General features: G+C 54.9%; 7 protein-coding genes across 7 annotated transcripts; 1 reads left to right on the forward strand and 6 right to left on the reverse strand.

Annotated features, from left to right (window-relative positions):
• Nucleotides 1–39: 39 nt before the first annotated feature.
• Nucleotides 40–3,004, reverse strand: EI97DRAFT_427646 (uncharacterized protein). The gene is made up of 2 exons (XM_033797228.1): nt 1,759–3,004; nt 40–1,706 (listed from the first exon to the last, which is right to left on the reverse strand). Exons 1-2 carry the CDS (start codon nt 2,751–2,753, stop codon nt 260–262), a joined length of 2,442 nt encoding a protein of 813 aa, XP_033649291.1. The 5' UTR covers nt 2,754–3,004; the 3' UTR covers nt 40–259.
• Nucleotides 3,005–3,568: 564 nt separating this feature from the next.
• On the reverse strand, nt 3,569–7,212 carry EI97DRAFT_258622 (uncharacterized protein). The gene is made up of 3 exons (XM_033794203.1): nt 7,201–7,212; nt 7,074–7,146; nt 3,569–7,011 (listed from the first exon to the last, which is right to left on the reverse strand). Exon 3 carries the CDS (start codon nt 6,812–6,814, stop codon nt 3,755–3,757), a length of 3,060 nt encoding a protein of 1,019 aa, XP_033649292.1. The 5' UTR covers nt 6,815–7,011; nt 7,074–7,146; nt 7,201–7,212; the 3' UTR covers nt 3,569–3,754.
• A 283-nt stretch (nt 7,213–7,495) lies between these two features.
• Nucleotides 7,496–8,913, reverse strand: EI97DRAFT_387276 (isocitrate dehydrogenase NADP-dependent; the record flags this gene model as incomplete). Its single annotated transcript, XM_033796112.1, has 4 exons — nt 7,496–7,920; nt 7,973–8,509; nt 8,569–8,707; nt 8,764–8,913. 4 exons carry the CDS (start codon nt 8,911–8,913, stop codon nt 7,496–7,498), a joined length of 1,251 nt encoding a protein of 416 aa, XP_033649293.1.
• Nucleotides 8,914–9,356: 443 nt separating this feature from the next.
• Nucleotides 9,357–10,255, reverse strand: EI97DRAFT_258619 (uncharacterized protein). The gene has a single exon (XM_033794202.1). It carries the CDS (start codon nt 10,079–10,081, stop codon nt 9,578–9,580), a length of 504 nt encoding a protein of 167 aa, XP_033649294.1. The 5' UTR covers nt 10,082–10,255; the 3' UTR covers nt 9,357–9,577.
• EI97DRAFT_258555 (phosphoglycerate mutase-like protein) lies at nt 9,828–11,557 on the reverse strand. Its single transcript, XM_033794201.1, has 5 exons — nt 11,175–11,557; nt 10,936–11,125; nt 10,857–10,882; nt 10,564–10,803; nt 9,828–10,511 (listed from the first exon to the last, which is right to left on the reverse strand). Exons 1-5 carry the CDS (start codon nt 11,292–11,294, stop codon nt 10,101–10,103), a joined length of 987 nt encoding a protein of 328 aa, XP_033649295.1. The 5' UTR covers nt 11,295–11,557; the 3' UTR covers nt 9,828–10,100.
• EI97DRAFT_486884 (eukaryotic translation initiation factor-like protein 3 subunit) lies at nt 11,436–13,118 on the reverse strand (the record flags this gene model as incomplete). The annotated part of the gene is made up of 6 exons (XM_033802168.1): nt 11,436–12,199; nt 12,250–12,317; nt 12,373–12,813; nt 12,876–12,902; nt 12,957–12,966; nt 13,017–13,118. 6 exons carry the CDS (start codon nt 13,116–13,118, stop codon nt 11,822–11,824), a joined length of 1,026 nt encoding a protein of 341 aa, XP_033649296.1. The 3' UTR covers nt 11,436–11,821.
• Nucleotides 13,119–13,308: 190 nt separating this feature from the next.
• Nucleotides 13,309–14,671, forward strand: EI97DRAFT_437538 (uncharacterized protein). The gene has a single exon (XM_033799362.1). It carries the CDS (start codon nt 13,655–13,657, stop codon nt 14,453–14,455), a length of 801 nt encoding a protein of 266 aa, XP_033649297.1. The 5' UTR covers nt 13,309–13,654; the 3' UTR covers nt 14,456–14,671.
• The last annotated feature ends 20 nt before the right edge of the window (nt 14,672–14,691 follow it).

The following is a 14,691-nucleotide window of genomic DNA, read 5'->3' on the forward strand; positions in this document are numbered from 1 at the left end:
GGGTCGGACTAGGCTTCATAGAGCCTGGGTTCCACATTCAGCTAAACCGGGAAGGGTGACCCCTATTTTACTTCACTGGATTATCAAAGCCATTCATGGTTGATAAACTTAGGAATACTAGTCCTTATTCCGACGACCCCCTTACCAGAACCCGTTATACCACCCATAGACGCCCCTGAAAAATGCGTCCTGTTTTTATAAGGTAGCCGAAAACAATACAAAAAAATATCATCAGAGAGCGAAAAATGCACAATGGCACTCACGGCACCCGCCGCAGGCCACCACCCTGCCCTTCTTTTCCTCCTTCTCTTATCTCATCCACTTCCTCTTCCACTGGCGTCCTAACACCGTCAGACAACCCCTCAAAACTCTTCACCTTCTTCAACATATCCGGACTTATCGGTCCGCCTTTGTCTCCCCAGCCGAGGTTCTCCTCATCAACCAGCGTTGTCCTCCCAGTATCCACCCGTCGGACACCCCTCCTCTTCCTCTCCGCCAGGCTTCCACTGACACTTGAATCCAAACTATCAAACGTCATTGCCCTTCTCATGTGTCTCGGGACCTTCGGATCCGTTGCCTTTGCCTTCCTGACATCCTCAGAATCGTCGCTCCAGAGTGACGAACCCGATGCCATCGTGCTGATTCTCGGCGACCCCTTCTCTCCCTTCCCTACGTCCAACCCCTCCCACTCATCCGGTCTGACCAACAACGTATGCTCTTCATCCCTCATATCCACCATCGCGAGCTTCTCCCCGGGCTCCGTGACGGGATGCGCCCAACCATGCATCTTCCACGTCCCTACCCCGCGATGCTCGTGCGCCAACCGCTGAAGCTGCAGGGTCGTGTTCGCATTCCACTCCAGTCTGACATACGTTGCCTTCGCGTTCCCTTTTCCTCGTCGGTGGCGGCGAGCGTGGATGGCGTCGACGATGGGCTCGAGCGCGACGTCTAGGAACATGATGATGGTGCCGAAGCCTAGGATCAGACCCATGCCCAGGACGGAGAACGAAGAGTACTTTGTCGTTATGATCTTCATGTTCTGACAGACAGTCTCCTGCGTGGAGTTCTCCGGTGCCTTGCGGAACCGTTCATATTGCGGTCCCGGGGGTCCATTCGCCATCTCGACGAAGGATCCCTGGATCGAAGCCAGCGACGCTCCAACCCAGTGTTGTACTTCCCGCTGCCACTGATTGTTCGGGAGGGGACCTTGAGAGTTAGCCGCGAGACCTTGCCGTGCGACAAGCGCGGAAACACCCATGGAGTCGACGATACCCGAGATGCTGAAGAAGCCGAGCTGGAAGACGTCAATGGCCCAGCGGAACTTGGCTTTCTGCTGACTGTCTTTGTATAGCGAAGTGATATCGAAACGGTCATCGACGTAGCCTGCAAGAGGGGTACAGCGTCCCTCATCGCCCTCGGGGATATTGGGATTGCAGTATTGCATCCGGAATGTGCAGCCGAGAACGCGAGCGGGTTCATCTTGGAGATATGTGGGTCGCGTGCGGTTGTGCATGACGTTTCCTTCACGGGGCCCCTGACGGTGGGCGGAGAACCAAGGGTCGTCCACGGGTTCCATGAAAGTGATGCCGGGCGACGATAAGAAGAAGAGCATGACGTCGGCGTCGGTGTGGTTGAGTTGCGGGATGGGTGTAAACATGGAGAAAGTATCGGTTATGTAGGGTGTTCCGGAGTATGTTTTAAGGACGCTGTGAGTGTCAGCGAGGTCTGGGATTGGGTGTTAATGGAAGTGAAGCTTACTTGATCCCATAGTCCGCCCGTGGCCTTGACCTCCATGGTCGGTAAGTGCTCTTGTTGAAGATGTCGAATTCCGATCCCAGCATAGGCATCTCCTGGGTATAGTTTGCGCGAGAATTCAGAGGCCCATAGTAGTACCTCATCGTCTCCACATCAGTGTCGTTCGCCTTGAACGGAGCACTGAAACCTTCCGTAACTATAGGCGCACAGTGGTGAACCAGTCGCATCTGGAAGCGGTCTTCCGGGACGGAGTTGAGGCCAAGATCCGAGTGACTGTCGAGGAAGCCCGTGTCGACAATGAGGTTCTCCGTCTGTGACTTGCACATTTCACTGTCGAACGGACAGCTCGCATTCGTCGTGACCGTCGTCTTCAGCTTCGGCCGGAGATAGGGGAAGCAGTCTTCTTGTCCAGCTGTTACGTTCCCATAGTAGCACTGAAGGGCGTAATTCGCATATGTGGTAACGCGCTTCCACTGAAGAGGGCTAAACAGATTGACATAGCCATCCCAATCTTCCACGTCGTTCCCCTCTAGTGGACCGCAGTTGTCCCCTTTAAGCAGGACTTCGTTCGCAGTGTCCGTGGTTATTTGCGATGAAAAAATTCCTGCCACACCGAAGGAGACCGAGACGACGATGGCGAAAGTAATGATGGCGAACAACCGGGGAAATGGTTTCCGAAAGCGCGCAGGCACACGCCAGCCCCATACGACGTGCCCGAGGCTCCATGCTGCATCCTGTGCTGCGGCGCTGTTGCGTAATATGGCCTGGAGCTGGTGATATATTCCGTCTTGTGGTGTCGGGTTTGATAGCAATCGGTGCAGGACGAAGCACGCGATCCTCCAGAAACTTTTTCCCGTAGCTCCAATGAAGATGGCGAGGAAGGCAACGAGGAGACCTCCATTGCGACGCGTGAGCGTCAGTGTCGCACCCTCAATCTTGCCATAGGACCAGTTCGTCCAGAATCCCAAGTGGACATGATACGTCTCAGCGAGGCTCATGATGGGAATTCCTCCCCACGCTGGCGGGAAGGATGACGAAGTGGGGCGGATGGGCGGGAAGGAACACTAAGGGTATGATCATGGATCCTGAACCCATCATAAGGGAGTTCTCAAGTGCTGGGGAACCCAAAATCCAAGAGTCTTGGTAGACCCCCCTCAAATTCATGGCTGAAGGCCCAGAAGCGGCTCATATGCAGTGCTTAGTGTGATGGACAGATTGGCATCGTTCAAGAGCTGAAAAGGCCTCTCCTAGACCTCGTCAAGGTTCGAGAAATGGGGGGCCAGGATAAAGATAGCTGGTCTTTGCGAACCGTGGTCCGCGCGTACGACTCCAAATGCAGAGATGATGGATTATTATCCGGCCAATGGGAAGTCCTGGCGCTTTAGCATGAGTCGTCCCATAACCCACCAAACCGACAGCATCCATACATAGTATGTTCTTGAGAACGGCCGTAAGACGCAAGAATAGAATGCGTGTAGCTGGTGATAAACGAAATGTGATGTGCCATTGGTTCGCAAAAGTAGCCGTCCATATGGGGAGAAAAGAGTTTCAAGAGAGCATTAATAGAAGGGGTTTTCGCCGACCAAGTGGCAGAGTATGCAGGTCAGCATCGGCATTCTCAAAATAAGCACAGAGACAACGATAATGGTGCGAACAAGATAGATGGGCGTCGTTGAAGTGCCCATCGTTGCGAAGAGCAGGTTCGGTTCGAAGGTTTCCCATTCTAAGGCTAAGAGCCGACTACACTGTACTGTGTATAAAGTAGTCTAGACTACAGCGAGGTAACAGTAAAAGACCGCCGGAGCAGGGTCCATAAAGTAGGTGCCCTGTCTCTGACTTCATAGTTTACTTGCGTTCGGTGTGCATGAACCAGTTGACATTGGTTGATATGGCACTGAAGATCTATCTTGCACTCGCTATTCGCAGGTCCCATGTACATACCTACCATGTCCACCTCATTCTGTACACATGTCCATCGTCTCCAGACAAGCAATACTCCTCAATGAGTTGCATCATGCTGGTTGGCAGGCAGCCGATTCTCCTTATTCTCCAAACCCTCCACTCCGCCTCCCAAATCGCTGTCGCCATCCCGAATCTGCGTTTCGTCTCTGTCGTCCCTATCCGTCTGGGAATCTCCGTCTTCGACTTTCCCGTCTTCAATCGCACCCTCCGTACTTCCATCATCTCCTCCAATACCCTGCACCTCGCTACCGCCACTCTGCTCTTCTATTCCAGCACGTACTCCTCCAACCGTAACCTCACCCTCCACATCCTTCAAACTTTTCCCGTCCAACCCCCTCCTCCTCACCGCTGTAGGCGTACCACAAATCCCTTTTGTTCCCCGAGCGCCCATCGAACCCTGACCGACATATCCCCTCCACCCACGCCCCCACCTCCTCTCCAGAAGCTCACTCACCTTCTGCCCGCCCGGCGTAACCGCCACACCTCTAGCCGCATACTCGAGCAGATGATCATCGATAGCACGGTCGAGCGACGCGAGGACTGAGCGGGAGGGCGTGAAGGGCGTGGGCGGGGAGTGTCTTTTGCGGTTGCGGTGTCTCGGGGCCGGTGTAACGGGGTTCAGGGACGAGGTTTTGGGGTCCCTGAGGGTTGGTGGGTTAGTGTTGATGGGTGAGGGCGGAGGGCTGCGCTTGGGATTGCGGTTAGGGTCGGGTTCGGGGGTAAATGTGTTGGTGATCCAGCGTGGAGGACTGCCGGGGGGAGTTGTAACTTCTTGAGCGTGTTCATCCTTCTTGGTCTTCCCGTCCTTCCCATTCCTCTCATCTTTGCCAAGTTTCCCATCTCCCCCATCTCCCCCATCCTTCCCACCCGCCTCCTCCGAACCCACATACGCCGAAAGACCAGACAGTCGTGTCCGCCCCGCCCGCGCACCCGGCTTAACCCTCGCAGGCGAATTCCACTCCTCCACCATCCGCGCAATACTGATCGCATCCGTCACCCGCGCCTCAATTTTCTCCTCCTGCCCCCTCGCCACCGGCCGCGGCACAAAGGCCTCATAAACAGTTCGATTTCCATTCCAACGCAACTCCGACCTCCAATCCTTCGCCTTGTAATCCCCGCGTCTCTCTTCTCGCCTCGGTAGCGGAGAAGAAATGTCAATCCGGGACGGCTTCATCGGTTCCTCCGCCATGTCTATCCCATTGACCGATTTGCGGCCGTCCCACCTAGGAGTGATTTTCTGCTTCCACTTGCCATCCACGAATTTGGTTTCCGGCTCGACGGGCCTGTGAATGTATCCTCTCATCGGCGCGGGCTTCGTGGAAGCGGGAGTGTTATCCGTTCTACTAGCCTTGACAGGAGTGTCAAACAAGGACGGTGAACGCTTCGTCCCGAACGTCTGCGTCTGTCTGCCCGTTATTGACGTCGCTGACGGTCGTGTAGCCGTCTCGTCGCGCTGGAAGTGAGATAGCGAGCGCCACATCTGCGTTAGTGGTTCTCCGGGCATCTGCTCATCTGTCTCGCCCTTCTTACTTCCCTCCTCCATCTCCTCCTCTTCCGCCATCTCCTCATTCACAACCGGAACATCCAACCGCAGACTCCCACGCAGCGCACAACGCCCCTTTGCCGTACCCGCCAAACCCGCGCTGGACCTATCCATCTCACTCGTGGGTCGGAGTACACGCCTGATTAAATCATCCCCACCAGCGCTCTTGCTCGTGACCTTGTTAGTCTCCGTCTTGCCATCGTACGCTGCTCTCGCTATCGCAAGACTGGTGAATGCCCCGAAACTGCCTGTAGGAGATGGTGGAAATAATAGCGGTGCATAACTGGGAAGGGGACCGAGGGTGTAGCGATACGTATCCCTCAGCCGCTGCATCTCCGTCTCGATAGCCTCCCTCGTCCCCAGGGATGTGCCAAGGACGCTTTTGCGCAGAGCGCGATAGTCTTCGTAAGACGTGCGGGTGGAGGGCGAACGGGTAGTGCGAGAGCGGACGTGAGGTGCTGGATTCGGCATCTTCGGGTGTTGTGCAGCACGTCCTATGTTGGGCGTGAGGCGAGTATTCGACGTGTGTTGTTTGAGGGAATGCATAGACTGGTTTCCCCATGCAGACGACCGCAGAAGAGGGACATCGTTAGGGTTGAGGCACCCATACCTTGCCTCTCCCGTCGTGGGACCTGGAAACGCGCCAGTGATAGCAGCACTGCCGTGTTTCCTAGGCGACCCCGATACCGACACTGACGCCGACATCGACGGCCTCATGGTACGGCTCAAACTGTGTCCCATGCTCCGATTCGCGATAAGGACTGGAATCCCGGTCTCTCTTCCTCCTCGTTTCCCGCTACCAAGAGTCCGAGCAGGAGCAGGAGTAGAGCGATCCCCATCTAGATCAGCAATACTCATCCGCCTCGCCAAGTCTCGAATCTCGGCCATGGTAGCGCGCACGTCGGCCGTCTCGCGGTCCAAGTCGGGGTAGATGGTGCTATCCTTCTCAATGTCCGGATCCGTGCATGGAACCTGTGAGACTGCGGGCGTCTGCCTCGCAGTGGTGCAGCTTCGTCGGGGTTCTGGTCCTCGCGATTGTGTGTGCATTTGCGGTGCTTTGTGGGGCTGCGGCGTCACTGTTGCGCTTTCTTGACTTGCGGTTGCTGCGGGTGCTGCGGGTGCTGCCGGATGAGGAGGAAGAGGAAGAGGGACAGCGCGAGGAAGGGAGGGATCGAGCGGTGCCGACATCGCTACCCTGAGTTGATCGAGTTTGGCTCCGTCGTGTTGGCAGGAATACTGTAAATTGAGGAGCGGTGTAGTGCTAATGACGAGTGTGAAAGGGGTGCGTATGCTTTGGTGACGGCGCCGTGCCGCTACCTTCGCTACCTTGATATCTTCCCTCGAAATGGCAGAGCCGTTGGACCGGTGGAGCGAGCTTGGAAAAGCTGTTTTGTGCCGAGCGAGGTTTGAAAGTTGTGTGTTGTGTGTGACGCTGTTGATCTGTTGTCGTGGAAGGTAAACATAGAGGAAGAGAGGAAGAAAGCGAGGGAAAAACATGAAGAGTCTTGGCTCGGGTGCGAGTGAGGCCATATTTCTTCCTGCTTTCACTCGCATCCAGTGTGCGCGTGAAGGTTCTCAAGAATAACTTTCCCCTCCCCGATATTCGCCAGTGAAAGATAGGGAAGTGAAGTGGGTGGAGACCTCTCATCGAGAAACCTATCTACCTCCACAACCGAAGGAAGGAAAAAAGGAACGAAAAGGACAAGCCTTCCATGACGCCAGCAAGTAGCAAATTCACGTTATCGGGGAATCTGGCGCCGATACTCAGCAAAGTACAATCCATATTCACAATCTCCAAACAGAGTTCACATACCTCGTCCCCAAAACACAGCGCAAAATCAACACCGTACTTCCCCACACCCACGACGGCCCAAATCACCAATACCGTTAAGAAGATTCTTAGTTTATTTCGGATATATGGATCGGATATGTACACACATGCTCTATCCCAGCGCTTCACTGTTCCTCCCAACAAACTCTCGTCAAATCAACACCAATGCCAACACACCTATAGAAAGACAGAGATGCACGCCCGGGGTCCAAGGAGCCCTGTATTTACAACCCCACGGGCGTGCAAGATGCAGAGGAAGCGGACACGCGCCACATAGGTGTTCATATATCTTCAGCGTTTACGGTATATGAGCGTCATTCGTTAGTATGTGCAATCGAACGCTTTGCAGAAGTTGGGGAAATGAATGTAACAGACACGTCGAGACTTCAAATCCAAGCTTGAACTCATAGCTTCTCCTTCAAGCTAGCCTTGAGCCTCCGCTCAACCGCCTCCAGGTACTCGTTGGTCGTGACCCAGGCGGCGCGGTCCTTGCGACCGGTGGCGAGAGCCAGATCCTTGGTCATGATGCCGTCGACGTCAACCGTATCGATGCATGCCTTCTCCAGCTGCTCGGCGAAGACGACAAGCTCGGGGGTGCCGTCGAGCTCGCCTCGCTTGGCGAGACCCTGGGTCCAGGCGAAGATGGAGGCGATGGGGTTGGTCGACGTCTCCTTGCCCTTCTGGTACTCGCGGTAGTGGCGGGTGACGGTGCCGTGGGCTGCCTCGGCCTCGAACGTCTTGCCGTCGGGGGTGACGAGGACAGAGGTCATGAGGCCGAGGGAGCCGAAACCCTGGGCGACAATGTCGGACTGGACATCACCGTCGTAGTCTGGGGGAAACTGTTAGAGGAGAAGATGTATATGGGGGATAACAAAACATACTCTTCATGGCAATGATCATGCCGCCCTCGCTCTTGATCATCTGGGCGACCATGTCGTCGATAAGACGGTGCTCATACCAGATCCCTGCAGCCTCGAAGTCCTTCTTGTACTGGCTCTCGTAGATCTCCTGGAAGATGTCCTTGAAACGGCCGTCGTAGGCCTTGAGGATGGTGTTCTTGGTGCTCATGTACAGAGGGAGCTTCTTGTCCAGGGCGAGCTTGAAGCTGGCGTGGGCGAAGCCCTCAATGGACTCGGTGGTGTTGTACTGGGTCTGGGCGACACCGCCGCTAGCGGGGAAGTTGAAGACCTCGATGCTCTCGGGTTTGCCGCCCTTGGGGGTGAAGACCATCTCGAGCTTGCCCTCGCCGGGAATGACACGGTCCTTTGCGCGGTACTGGTCGCCGAAGGCGTGGCGGCCAATGATGATGGGTGCCTTCCATCCGGGTACTAGGCGGGGGATGCGAGGAATCACAATGGGAGCGCGGAAAACTGTGCCGCCGAGCACGTTCCTGATGGTGCCGTTGGGCGAGAGCCACACTGCCTTTGTCAGCACTCCTCCGTCACATTTCCAAGTTTTCCGTTGCTTATTCACGCACTCTTCTTGAGCTTGAACTCCTCGACGCGGGCCTCGTCAGGGGTGATGGTTGCGCACTTGACACCGACCGAGTACTTCTTGATGGCCTCAGCAGCGTCCAAAGTGACCTGGTCATTGGTCTCATCGCGGTACTCCAAACCCTGCGTATGCCGTCAGCCCAAGCCTCCCACCAGAATATACATGTGTATATGCGTACCAAGTCGTAGTACTTGAGCTCGATGTCGAGATAGGGATGAATGAACCTGTCCTTGATCTCCTTCCAAATGATGCGAGTCATCTCATCGCCGTCCAACTCCACCACCGGGTTCTTGACCTGGATCTTCTTGATTCCGGTTGAGTTCGTCATGTTTCTGACTTGTCCGAAGGTGCGGTTCGAGGTATAGGCAAGCGGAGCAGCGAATGTGGATGGTTGGATGCGTCGAGCAGCGAGAGTCAATCCAGAGATGGATCGCGAGGTAGCGAGGGGAGCAGCGGCCGGGGACCGGGTGGCAGAAGCAAAGGCGCGAGAGGGATGTCTCGAAAGACGAGAGAGGGTCGTGGGCAAAGTAGTGGCCCTCATGGTGGACATCAAGGCCGAGCGGAAAGATGTATTAGAGTAGGATAACCTCGGAATTGGCGGTGGCGCGAGGAAGAGACAAGGCACGCCAGGCACGGCAAGGAAGGTCGCAATAATTCTCGGCCGCGGGCGGAGTAGTGCGAGGGAAGAGAAACTCTGGGCGCAAAAAGCGTGGCGTCGCAGAGTGGAGTGTACTGTGTAGACGACGAGTCGCAAACGGGCTCAGTTTGCCGGTTGTGGGCCTTTGGATGGGGCCCTGCGTGAGGAACCGGCGGGGTAAGGGAACCCGAGGCTGGCAGTAGATGGGCGGCGGCGCGGCGAAGCGGCAGCTGGCAGCACGGCTCTGTCAATAAGGATTTGAGAGAGAAAGGACGTGTGTGTTGAGAAGTTCTGCACACGGTGGAGGGTGAATGTGCAATGAGGCCCTCCATAAGGCTATACGGCTAATTCGCATCTATCCCTCTGTGCGCAGTGACCTCGTTTGATTATGGCCACCCCCGGGGGATCTGTCTAGCCGCATGCAACAAGAAGCGAAGCTGTGTCCGCTGCGGTGCCAGGGCCGCCATCTTGGAGGGCTGGTCTCTGTGTGAAGGAGGGAGGGTTGCAGGTGTTGCACTGTGGTGGCTGCGGGGCGTGGGATGGCTGCGGAGTTTAAACCGTGGGGGAAGGGACGAAGTGAAAGTGGGACGACGAGCTCGGTACAAGCTACAGTATTTACCAGCGAGCTTGCTTTCCTATAAATGCTTCGACTCGTGTTCCAGCGCACCGCCAACCATCTGTTAGTCCGATGTGTGACAATGTTTTGCTGGTTTGTGAGTATGCGGAGAATTGAACGAGGGATTGCGATTGGACTGCCCTCGGGTGCGAGCTGATGGCAGCGTCGTGCACAGCATCGTATCCTCCCATGTCTCCGGATTGCTCCGCTTCGAGACCGTGTTCCAGTGATCCATGCCATCATCGCTACTCCATCTGTGCCTTTAATTCGGCATCATCACTGGAGGGGACGGACACGCTGGCGGGCCTTCACTTGGCTCGTCGGGAGGAGCTGGCCTCGCTCCCTTCACCACTTCCGCCTTCACGAACACGGGAATAACTCCTCCTGTCTCGAGGCCAAACTCTCGATGCCCGATCGCATCCAGGATGCTGCGAATGGCTCCCGAATGGCTGGTAAAGGACAGGAACACCCCGTCGTCGTGGGCAAAGACGTCGTCGAGCAGCTTGGCAAGGCGGTGCTTGCGCGCCTTTCTGGGCTCGCGGAAGTTGGAGGTCCACAGGGGGTCCTCTTCGGAGAAACCAGACTCCAGACTCACATGAGGGAAGGCATGTTGGATCTCAGAGGCGCTTCTCCGTCGATCGCACGTGTGCACTCCGATGGCCTCACGGAGAAGCTGCTCATGTCAGTTCCCTGCACCGAAAGCTGTACATATGAAAATGGCCTACCTCTTTGATAATTGGTTTGTACGGCTTGCCGTTAGGCAGTTCAAGTCCCTTGAAACTGATGTCGGCCGTCTCGATGGCCCTCGTCAAGGGGCTCACATAGTAGCTCTCTGGGGCTGGAATGTCCGGTAGCAGTGACTGCCAGAGCTGGCGAACATCCTGGGCCTGTGCATGGCCTATCTCTGTCAGATGGGCATCGGACCAAGTGATGCCATCTGCACCGTCAAGCATCGACCAGTAGCACTGCGGACCTGTTAGATATATGTTTACGCTGGACGTCGGACCGGCGTACTCACATTCCATGCTGCAGTGCCGTATTTGGCTGTCATCCAATATCAGTGCAAGCTTACTCGCCCCTCCCCATGCCTACTTTACCTTCTGCAACGTTGTGCCAGCCCTGCCCGTGTCTCCCTAGAAAGAGCACCTTGAACTGCACACCTAACTCGCTCTTCTCGTTGACATGGCGGACATACCTCTCGAACCGTCGCCAGTGCCCTTTCTTGCCCCCCTCATTCCCGGAGTCGGTTTCGTACTCTCTGTCAATCAATCCAAAGTTCTCTTTCCTCTGTCTGGCATGAGTTTTTGAGAAACTTGAAGGAAGGATATCAACCTACAAAGTCGAACCGGTCGGGGTCGGTGTCCTTCTCCGATTGCAGGAAGTAGCCACCAACGGTCGTATATTTGAAATGGAAGTCTTGTAAGCCTCTCGAAGAGATCTCTGGGACGTGATACATATTGCAAGACAACAGCAGTAGAACTGTGATGGTGAGTGCAGTTCCACTGTAACGCCGTGTCAGTCCCCTTGGCTGCTATTGGACACGGATTGAGCCCATACATGAGTACTCTCTTGATTGTAAACACACGCTGCCTATTCATACCAGTAACATCCTGTATCAGTATGTGGTCCAGGACCAAGGAAATGTGTTTCCAGAAACGTGTGGTGTTGTGGAGGGGCGAGGGAGACAAGTCCATGAGTTGGAGAGTGGGAAGCCCTGCCCCTGCCCCTGCCGAGCCCGCTCCCTCCACCAATGAGCTATCTACGTGCCAGACACAGCAAGAACCAAAACAGAAACGAAGAAGGAGCAGATAAGGTATCTATCATCCAAGTCCTGAGCCCTCTTTCTCATAGCTACCGAAAGGTATCCAGAGAGCTGCGCTTCTCCCTCTTTTTTGAAGACTTTGAAACTTGGACTCTATGCCCGAACCCGCTCGACCCTACCGGAACGCCTTTGCATGCATCGTTGGACAATGAAACGAACAATCACAGATTCGCCTGCGCCTGAGCCTGCGCATACTCGCGCTCCACCTCGTACATGAAGTCAAAGTACGGCTTGTCGAAATGGTGCACGCGCACGTAGCCGTCCTCGCCGCCGCTGCAGTAGCCCGTGCCGGCTGGGTGCACGGCTACGTAGTTCAATGGTCCGAAATGGCCCCTGACACGGCCAATCTCCTCTTGGAAGATCTTGTGGTAGAACCTTGCCTCGAACTTGCCTTGTCTGGCGCTCGTTGTCGTGACATCCATGGCTGCCTGACCACCACCCAGAATGACATAGTCCTTGACCGGTGTGATCGCAGCGCTGTTCAGGGGGGTATCGGCGGTGTACGTCTTGAGCACTTCGAGGCTGTCGGCCGCAAGAATCTGTGTCCAAGATAAGCACAACTCAAGAGCCTATGCGATGCCATGCTCACCTTTGCCGTCTTGTCTTTAGATGCCGTGATGAAGTACGTCCGATCCTGGGACCACTGCAGATCCGTAACTGGCCGCAATTAGCAATACTGCTTTTCCTGCCTTCCCTGATTATGACGACATACCCTGCATATCCTCCTCGTGCGCTTGGGTGTTGAAGAGCAACTCTCCGGTCTTGGCGTCGAACTGCGAGACTGAGCCATCTTCGTGGCCCGCAATGATGTAGCGCGCCAAATAGCTGAAGCCGGCGACGGTGGCCTTGCTATCTTCGCAGACTATCCGCAGGCTGTGCTCCTTTGACTGCTTGGCTGCGGGGTCGGGGTTGATATCGAAAACAACAATGGTACCCAGGTGGCCTGACCGCTTCTCCGTGACACCCAATAGTTGTCTCCCGTCCGGAGAGAATTCCACGCGCTTGACGGCCGTCGGGAAATCCCAAGTCATCAGCAGCTCGCCAGTCTCGACCTTCCATAACCTCATCGTGTTGTCTGCGCCGCCGGTCGCCAAAAGGGTCGAGGTAGGATCGACATCGACAGTCCAGAGCGCACCCTGGTGGCCGTGATATGCTAAACGTAGGAATCAGTATACGTATGTTCCTGTTGCTCCGACTTCCACAAGGACGACTTACTGCCTAACCGTTCACCGTTGTGCGAAACTGTCGCAGATGTCAATCAGTAGGCCAAATTTGACAATATGAAGGGTTACATACACCATGCGCACTGGCTGACATTAGCGGAATCAAAGAGTCACAGAGACGCACCAAACTTACAACTACATGGTCCTTGGACACGGAGAAGATGATGTCGCCATCCGGGCTGTACTTGACCTGGGTGAGCGCGCGCTCGTGGCCGGAAAGAAGGATAGGGCGCATATTGGGCGGATGTATGAGAGGGGAGTGTCGGGAGGGGTGTGGCGGGGGGAACGAGGGTGAATTTCACGATGCTGATATCGAGGCTTGGCGGTTGTGGGAGTGGGCTGCACAATTGCGCTAAGCTGCTTTTGGTCAAGCGGCATGGTTCAAGTCAACTTCAGTTCATCATACTGCACACCTCACATCTGCACCCCGCATGTCGTCGTGCTAGAGACCTTAATAGCGTTGCATCTCTAAAGGTTCTATAATTCATTTGCAATCGGCGTCTCCATCAGGTTGACAATGACCTTCGTAGTCTGTCGCTTCCGAGGCTACGCCTCTATCACCAGTCAGGGACATGTCTATTAACCCGACTTGTCGATTCTCGATATCAGATTCACGATGTGAAGCTCTCAGAGGGTGGAACCAAATGTAGGCCATTGGTTGTGGGCAGCTACGGACGGCTATTTTTATTGCTCCCACCGCCTATTGCTGAATCCGAGGCTGGTGGTGTCCAAGGTCTGAACTGACAGGCTATGTTATGTTGACACTGAAACATGGCTCTTCGTTCTTTCTTCGTGCTTCAACAAGTCCGTTTGCACGTAAGCCTTGGCGCGGATGGGAGCAATCGCATTGGAGTGGTGCTTGCCCAAGGGAAGGAACTCTTCTCTGACTCCACCCACGGCCCACACGCCGACACTCTTCACTATATCTTGTCAAACCTTGACTACACGATGGACGAGCAAACCCAATCTGCACTCGACGGACATCTACAAGTATCTCACAGCAACAACTTGCAGACTCTCCAAAAGCCAGCTGGCAGATACGCTCGTGCGATCCGCAAAGGTCGACCACGACCCAGCGACACTTGGGATGTAAAGTTTGCCAAAAACGATATCGTCGAGATTCTCGAAGACCTCGGGAGAGATTGGTATTACTTGCGGAAAGAGAAGAATGGGACAAAGGGAACTGCCCACGGATCCTGGCTCGATTTCACGTACCAAGCCTTCCAGACATTCCAGCAAGACAGCGACAAGCTTTTCAGCAGAAAGGATAACTCGACATTTATCACGCTGCCACCAGTGATGTACTTCTGTCAAGAGATCAAATGCAAAGAGGAGAAGAGGGACGACAATAAACCGGATTTCTGCAACCATGAGCTGGAGAAGCTCCTTCGAAGGTCGGGTAATTATTCATGCAAGCTACTCCGGCAGCAACGGATCAAATGGCATCCGGATCAGTTTGCGAAGTACTGTCGAGAGGACTGCCGTGAAGTCCTGACCCGGAAAGCGGACAGCCTGTGTGCAATGCTGGGCAGCCTTCTGGCGAAAGAGAAGGAGAAGGGGCAATCTAAATGACACCTACCGGCTGGAAGATTTTGGTCTTTTGTGCCTGGATTGCATCCACTCGTGGAAATGAAGTCGCTGGAATCCTCGAGGCTTGTGGTCACCTGTACTTGATCGATAGAGACGGCCTGTTCTTCTATGCCCGAGTTGCAATGCCTCTCGCCTTTACGTATTTGAAGGAAACTAGCTACAAGGTTCTGTGGGTCACCTCTTATACACAATATATCCGAGATGGTGCTGATGTACTG

The sequence above is a fragment of the Westerdykella ornata genome (genome assembly GCF_010094085.1).
Source record: "Westerdykella ornata strain CBS 379.55 unplaced genomic scaffold EI97scaffold_50, whole genome shotgun sequence".
NCBI lineage: Eukaryota > Fungi > Ascomycota > Dothideomycetes > Pleosporales > Sporormiaceae > Westerdykella > Westerdykella ornata.